General features: G+C 41.6%; 1 protein-coding gene across 1 annotated transcript in view; it reads left to right on the top strand.

Annotated features, from left to right (window-relative positions):
- Positions 1-3,146: 3,146 nt before the first annotated feature.
- The window catches only part of NCEH1 (neutral cholesterol ester hydrolase 1), a 59,320-nt gene continuing 54,107 nt past the window's right edge, over positions 3,147-8,359 (top strand). The window contains exon 1 of the mRNA XM_044251805.1: positions 3,147-3,439. Within this exon, the coding sequence (XP_044107740.1) occupies positions 3,302-3,439 (138 nt within the window). The 5' untranslated portion in view covers positions 3,147-3,301. The remainder of the gene's footprint in view (positions 3,440-8,359) is intronic.

The following is an 8,359-nucleotide window of genomic DNA, read 5'->3' as shown; positions in this document are numbered from 1 at the left end:
ATAGCACTTAGCAAGTTTTCTTTTATTTTCCTGTGTACTGTTTATTTTTTTTCCTAGTAGACTGAGCACTCCTTCTGTGCAGGGATATTATCCCATCCCCAAGCATGATGGTGTTCGGTACTTAGTAGGTCATTGATAAATGTCAGCAGACCTTAGAAAACAAATGACATCTATGTCCCAAGGTAATAAGGTAATTGTGATATATTGTGACGTTATATAAGCTCGAATATTATCAATTCCTTGATACATAATTGCATACATACGCCTGAAAAAAAATATCTGGTTCCTAGGTGTATACATAAAATGGGAGGAGCCACTTTATATAAAAAAATTATGAGGTCACTTTCTCAGGAATCATAGTAAGATAAGCCTTAAATGTGTTACCCATAGTTTTTTGCATCAGTCTGAGAATCTGGAAAAAAAAATGGAAAATGGAGAAAAGACACTTAACCACGACACTGCTAAAAGACTGGCTTTTAAGCAGGCAAATATCCACTAGTCTTTCTGAAACAAGATTCTGAAATAAAATCATTTTAGTGTTTTCAGAAATATTGAAAATCACTTTTAAAAAGGTTCCTTCAGAATATAAGTACCCAGCAACATATCACTCTTTCCAACTCATTTCCATCTTTACTCAGAGGTAGGTCTTTCAAATTAACTTTGTGAGGAAGGTAAGACTGATAGGTAGTCACTTAGCACTTACAGAAGGTACTCAAAAGCTTCAGGGCCCAATTACATGCTGAACTTTAGAAAATATTGTCACTTGGAGGAAGTGACAACTAAGCAGAGATCTCAGTAATAAGAATGAGCCAATGAGGATGGAAAACAGGGGCAGAGTGCCAGGCAGAGGAAACAGCACGGAATGACATGTATAAAGATCCCGAGGCAGAAAAGCCATAGTGTATCTGATCGGAAGGAAGCCAATGTGGTTGCAGCATAGAAGACAGATGGAGAGGGCAAGAGGTGAGTTACAGAGGTAGGCAGGGGCAGTCAGACCAGCCCAGAGTGAGGTCTGGAAAGGAGTCTGGAACTTACTTGAAGAGGATATTCAAATTCGCATGTGATTGTCTGGAACCCTGACTACTTTCCATCAGATACACCTCAGGACTAACAACTATGCCCAGTCATCTACATAGGCTACCCCTTTTCTCGTGAGTAGATCCACCAAGGACATCAGAATAACATTCAGTTCCCTGGAGAGCACAGCAATTTTTAGAAAATAGAATGTGCCCAGTTTTAAGCAATAAATATCTTTGGTCAAAGGCTCCAACTTGTATCTTACTGCAGACCCTCTTCTTGTACCTTCCTTACATTCTCCCTATGCCCACCCCTATCACCACCAAGTGTGAAAAATCAAAAAGAGCAGAGTCCTTATTGCCTTGCCTCACTCCTTTATTTCCTGGGCTAGGTATATATGTTGAATGAATGAAGTATTGGAAACAAGTAATGAAGATGTTTAAATTTATCTCAAAGTGGTCTCTCTCTCTCTTTTTTAATTTCTGAGACTTACAGAAGCATGGAGAGTTACAGTGGTTCCTTTCACCCTTCTTGGCTTGTCTCTTAGCGTACTGCTTAAGGGAAATCGTACTGCACTAAGAGGTAGGAGAAGTAAATATTGGTTCTATCGCTAACAAACTGGAGGACTGTGAACAAGCTGCTCCCGGCCTCGAGAATTTCGTCTATAAAACTGAGCCTGTTACTACTGCTAAAGATAAAAGCTGTGAGTCAGATGTGGGGGGTTTGTTGTGGTTTGTCACCAGCTCTAAGATCTATGATTTTATGAACATAATCAAAATCTAGGAAGAAAATATCAAAATCTACAAAGTAAAACTTTGAATTATTTTACAGATTACCTGAAAACAAATTATATTAATTCAGTAGTCATTTCGGTTGGTATCTCTGGGATTATTTCTAATCACCTATAAAGATTAGTTTCTAACTTTATACACATGCATTCACCCACAAACATATATAACTCTTTCTGTTTAGAGTTACATGCTTAACCAGTAGCTACAACAAAAGCTACAAAACAATGATTTCAAACTTGAATGCTTGAAATGCCATGGAAGTGTCCTCTTTACATAAATGTTTTCTTCGAACTTCAAACAAGAAATATATTTTCTCCTAATAATCTCATTATCAGTCCCATACTTTGGACTACTTCACTTCTCTGGATCAGATTACATTTAAATTACTATATTAAGGTGAACAATTATATGTACCAAGTGTTTTAAGGCCTAGTTTGAGAAGTTTGGAGCTGTCCTCACACCACCTCCTTAACAGAGTTCTTCCAAATATTTTCCTCCTGGATCTCTGCTTGTAATTCTGCTATTAAAGTTCTTGGGCCCATTCTATATCACCCTCTCTTCCCCCAACGGAAATGTGGACTCAAGTGATTTTTCTGCTATCATTGATGCACTGAAAGAATTTTTTTTCAGGTGGCACTTCCTTATTTATTTATTTATTCTTGTATATTAGTATGGATTTCTGGCTTTTATGTTATTTATAATCCATTAATTATTTATTTTGATGCTAAAACTAACACCCCCCCCCCCCCCCCCCCCCGCTTCAGCTATTGGGAAAATCCTTCAGGCTGTCACCTGTGTCCTTTTGACCAGTCTCATCAGTTTTGAGCACTTTCTTACCTTCTGGCGCAACAGACTCAACTTGTACTTGCCTTGCCCCGGCCTTGGAATCACCCTTTCCTCCAAAGAGCCATCAGAGTCCTGGTTCTTTTTACTGGCAAATGAGATTTGGAAACCAAGACTTGGATGCTAACTAGGCTACTGGCTTGTCACTGATTGAACTATGGGAATTTAGTGTCTTTTTCCAGCACGTATCAGCTAGAATTTATATTCCATTGCAAGTCTGGCTCTCGAAGATAGTGTATTTTTATTCTTTGTCAGTATCTCCATTGTGATTCAGAGTGGCCCAAGGGCTTTGCACACACACAGAGACTCATCACACCGAAACTCTTCTGGGTTTTAGTTTGGGATCCTGCAGGAGCGAGCCCTTAGTTATGGGCGTGCAATACAGACCTGTGTCCTCCAGAGTCCGCTGTGCTGCGCCCAGGGCAGCCCGCGAGCGTTCTCAAACCCCGAGTGGCTGCAACACTGTAAGGACATAGAAGAGGAGGCACGTCAGCGCTCCGACTTCCTCCCGACGCCGCCTCTGATTGGCTCCTGGGCGCATAAGAAACCGGTGAATGAGCTGCTGACCCTTACAGAAACTTGCCGGAGGTCTTTGGGTAGCACGGATCTCTCCTCCGCGTCCACCCGCGGGCACGCCGAGCCGGAGAAGGATGAGGTCGTCCTGTGTCCTGCTCACCGCACTGGTGGCGCTGATTGCTTATTACATCTACATCCCCCTGCCCAGCGCCGTGTCGGATCCCTGGAAGCTGATGCTGCTGGACGCGACTTTCCGGAGCGCACAGCAAGTGGTGAGACGCAGCCCAGAGCTGATTCTCTCTCCCTCCTCTTAAGTAATATTTGAAGGGGGAAAGCAAGATTTCCGGACCGCGTCCCACGAGAACGCGTATTTTTCTAACGCAATTAGGCGATCGATTTTTAAGGTGGTTCAGTCTGGCGTTTTCGGGGTGTCGCATTTGCCTCCTTGCTAGCAGCGGGCTAGATCTCTATCTTCTCCTCTGCGTTGGTGGCCGCCAAGGTGAAGTTCTTGAATAGAATTTGATAACTGTTTAACCCTTCCGTCTGTCCTAAATATCGCCCCTCTTTCTTGGTTGGCAACGTCAATAAATAAATAAATAAAAACACCTTTCAGCATTTTTATAAAATCTCCCCATTTTCCTTCTTCTGTAGGGGCCAGCAGAGAGTGAGTTAAATGTTTTAGGAAGGTTGTGGGGGAAAACAGGCCCTGATTCCTGGCCGTGTGCGGCCACCTTAAAAGCAGAAGCGGCCCCCGCGATCTCCCGAGGTCCCCTGACTGTGGAGCTCTCTGTTCCTGGGGGCAGCTGGCAGGGCTCCTGCGAGCACTTGAGTAACCGCGGTGATTTCCCGTGATCTCCCGCTTGGTGCGCGGTGCTTATCAGCTCAGCTCACGAAGGAGGCCAGGAGGCCTGGCTGCCGGTCCGAAGACCAGGCGGTGGAGGGGGCAGCAGCTGCGGTTCGCGTGATGCACTTGTTTTCTGCCTGCCCTGCAGCATTTCTTTTCTGTCCTTGATTGTCAAGGAGATATCTCTGAGCCAGGATACTCCTCACCCTGGCGAGGGAGCATTTCTGTCTGTTGTGCCATGGGGATGGATTTCTTTTCCCCGTAGACAGTGCAGTGTAACTGTCTGCAGTTTATTCTACAGTAAGAGACATTAATTTTAGTGCCAGAGAATCTAAAATCTTAACTACAGTCAGCAGCCAAGGCTGGGTCCTATTATTCTAACCCTTCTTAATCTCAGGTTATTTTTGTAAACTCCTTCCTCCCCCCCCCCCCACCCAGGAGTGACTAGAGAAAGAGAGAGAAAAAAAAATCATGATTTTTCTAGCAGACTGATGTTCCTTTTCCCTGTCCATTCTAATTGTGTGTAAAATCACAGAGTCTCTGAGGCTTTGTCCTATCAAAAAGCCCCCGAAGGAGGGTATTGTAGTACATTCCTACTTGGGATTTGGTTTTCTTTTCTTTTCTTTTTTTTTTTAATTATTTAAAAAAATTTTATTTTTAACTAACCTGTACACCCAGTGCGGGGCTCAAACTCACAACTCTGGGATTAAGAGCTACCTCTTCCACCTACTGAGGCAGCCAGACACCCCAGTAATTCGTTTTTCTTAAATTCAGCCATGTTTTCCGTTCCCTGTTGTCTCTTAGGAATGGTTTATGAAGTTATAGATCCCCTTTCTTCCCTCCTGCTGACTGTAATGCTGACCTGATGAAAGAATGACCATTCCCTTCTCTAGCATTTGTCCCAAAAAAGGTGGTCTTCTTGTAGGAAGCCCTGAAGTCCCTCTCTTCCTTCAGAAATTAAGTAATTTGGGAGTGCTATCCTTTAAAGTTCTTTTAAAGACCTTAAATGGTCTTTACCTGGGTGGGTTATAAGGGCCTTCAACAATAAAAAGAAGAATGACTAGTTAGAGGAATAAGAAAAACATGAAAAAAAATACAACTGCTGTATTGGCTACAGAGATTTTTCCTAGTTTTCAGGTCACCAAAGGAGTCTTCCCCATCATGTGTAATTTGGGAAAAGTCAGGTTCAGAGAAAAGCTGTTCTTCCCCAACTATAGGTTGTCAACCCAACAAAGGCAAGACCTTTGGACCCAATGATCTCTGTATAAAATGTGCCCTCAGCTGGCGTTTGGGACTGATACTGTGTGTAAAGAGCCAAGTCACAGAGATAAATAAGGTAACCAGTTATCCTCACCTGACACTGTGGCTTGAGAGTGGGTTTGCCCAGAAGTGGCTCTCATCACTTTTCTTCTAAATTGTAAAGTATCAGAAAGATTGTTCAGGCCACATGGTAGCATAGTCTACCCAGTAAAGCAATTTACTAATGTCACTTCAAATTGTGCCAGGGAAAAGACAAGGTGACTTGACACATTGTAAGTAAATACGAAAGCATGACTGCTGGAGGTATGCCTCCCTGAGTCCCATCCCAACCAGGCCACTTGCTGGCATCAAGGCCAGGCAATTTACAAACTACCTCTGGTCCTCCTCTGTTTTCCCTGTAAAACAGGCTTAAAACCTACCTTACGAGGTTGCTATGAGGTTTAATAATGTATTTAGATATCTGGAACTTGTAGTTATACCTCTAAGCGTTGTTTCAAGGGTCCACTACAGATTGTGGAGAAAATCTGTGGGATTGCCCAACCTTGTTGAAACGGTAAAACAAATGTAAACTGGAAGTGATTTATCTCACTGAAACCTGGGGAGCTACCACTAAATTGCATGGCATGAAGTTTGTGACCCAAGCAATTTATTTAGAGTTGATTTGCTCATTGACAAAAGCCACTGAAGCTACTTCAGAGATGAAGTTTGGCCTACTTCTTAGCACAGTTGGCACGTGCCCAGCATCAAGAATGATGGATGCTGCTTCTATTCTGTGTCATTGGCAAATGCTGCACCTCTTCCTGCCCATTCTTATCTTCTTTTATCTTGTGCAGGTGAGTCAGATAATTGAGATTTTGTTCACTGTACTTTTTCTTTCCTTGGGATCCTCCAATATAACCTAAGAAGAAGCTACTTGAGATCTTTCTCTGAAGTCATTTCAAACACAGATGCTGCATTAAAATCCCCAAGGATCTTTACAAATCCTGATGCCCAAGTTCTGTGCTATACCAGGTTTATTCAGAATCTCTGGGAGGTGAGTCCCAGGCATCAGGAGCTCTAAAAGCTCCCCAGGTGATTTCAAATGCAGTAAAATTTGAGAACCACTGCTCTTTAATGTCAATCAAATGCATTGCAGATCAAATAATCTATATTCCTTAAATTGCACTAGTTACTTGCACACAGGTTGCTGGAAATGAGCCCTTTTACGTTAGCATGGATTAGTTTATCAGATTAGTTGATTGACACTTTGGCTGTAAGAGTCTAAGGGGATAAAATACTAGCTAGGCAAATTACATTGTTATAGCAAAGCCTTTATAAGATGTTGAGCTGTGGAAAAACACGAAAGGTTTGGGAAAGGCAGTGGAGAAGATTGGTCAGCAAGACACTGGGGGACAAAAGTAGAGAGTTGGCGGGGGTGCGTTCTGGAGACTGATTTCAAAATGCTGTGTAAGGAAAGTTTTTTCAAAATGGTAATCCTGGTACAGGTGGAGATACTGAGAACTGTGCACTGCTGATTTGGGCAATATGCATCGGAAATAGTAGAAGTAGGCTTATTCTTTCACCCAACAATCCCTCAGTATGAATTAATTTTGAGTAATCAGTGATATAATCAAAATTATAGCTGTAGAGATCAAAACATTTTACAGGATTAGAAACCTTATTCAACTAGTCCAAAAGCACTACTTTTTTTTTTTTAAGATTTTATTTATTTTGAGAGTAAGAGAGAGAGTGAGTGGAGGGGCAGAGGGAGAGGAAGAGCCAGAATCTCAAGCAGACTCCATATTGAGTGTAGAGCTCAGCGTGGGGCTCCATCCCACAACCCTGAGACCATGACCTGAGCTGAAATTAAGAATCAACCAACTGAGCCACCCGGGTGCCCCAGCACTGCTGTTTCATGAGAAATATGGGGGAACATTCACCAACCTTGTTTTGTTTTTGCAGCATGGTTTAAAAAAAAGTGAAAGCAAGAAAAATAAGAAATCATATAAATTATGGAACACACATTTTTTAATACTATACAGTCAAAACATTTAGGTTGTAAAATAATGTCTAATGACCTACAAAAAATATGTACTTTATGTTAAGTGAGGAAATGCAACAAAAATATATAGTTCTGTATATCTATATACCAAAACATATAGTTATATACATCAGTAGCTATACCAGGCTATCTTTACTTAGAGAAAAGGCAGGAGGGTATAATTTAAAATATAATGCTTTTTTTCTGGTCTATCTTCAATTTTCATTTCTATATATTCTAGCTTTTCTATGAATGAGTATAGTAATAAGAAATTGTTTTAAAAAGTTTTTGTAGATTTCCTACTTCTAAAAAGGAATTGATATGCACACACATACCAATGTGATTATTATTTTAGTCATTGTTCTATAAGAAAGTCAGATTTCTTAAAAAAAAAAAAAATAAAAAGCATCCCAGATCCCCTGATACAGGTATCACAGTGGCATGCTTCATACATAGTCACTTAGATGTGACACAGATGGGAAGCCCACATGTGCAGTTTTAGGGAGATGCTAGAATGGCCTAAAAGAACCTACAGCGTGGTAGAATGGAGAAGACATGTTAATATATAGCTATTAAGAAGGCAGCTGCTGACAGGCATTACTGAAGAGGCACAGTTTCAGAAGCTCATAGAAGGGAGAGGTTATGTACAGTTTAGAGGAAGGTAAAGATGGCGGCTAAAGGCAATAGGTATCTGAAGGGAGCTCAGAGCAAGGGCTGGGTTTGGCTCACCTTGATCATTTCCCAATTTACTAATAACTCCACTATGTATCTTTTTTAAAAAAGATTTTACTTATTTATTTGAGAGAGATAAAGAACGGGTGCAAGTAGGGGAGGAGCAGAGGGACAGGCAGACTCAGAGAGGAGTACAGAGCCTGATGGCGGGGCTCGGTTCCATGACCTGAGGTCCTGACCTCAGCTGAAATCAAGAGTGGATGCATAAGCAAATGAACCACCCAGGCGCTCCTCTACTGTGTATCTTTTTGATGACATAATGTAAAACAGATTATTGAAATTGATATTTTTGCTGAATGTTCCCCCTGTTTCTTCTGGATGACAGTGCTTTTGAAC

Source organism: Neovison vison, chromosome 6, assembly GCF_020171115.1.
Source record: "Neovison vison isolate M4711 chromosome 6, ASM_NN_V1, whole genome shotgun sequence".
Lineage (NCBI taxonomy): Eukaryota > Metazoa > Chordata > Mammalia > Carnivora > Mustelidae > Neogale > Neogale vison.
Note: the sequence above shows the minus strand (reverse complement) of the source record. Positions and strands in the feature narration are given on the sequence as shown.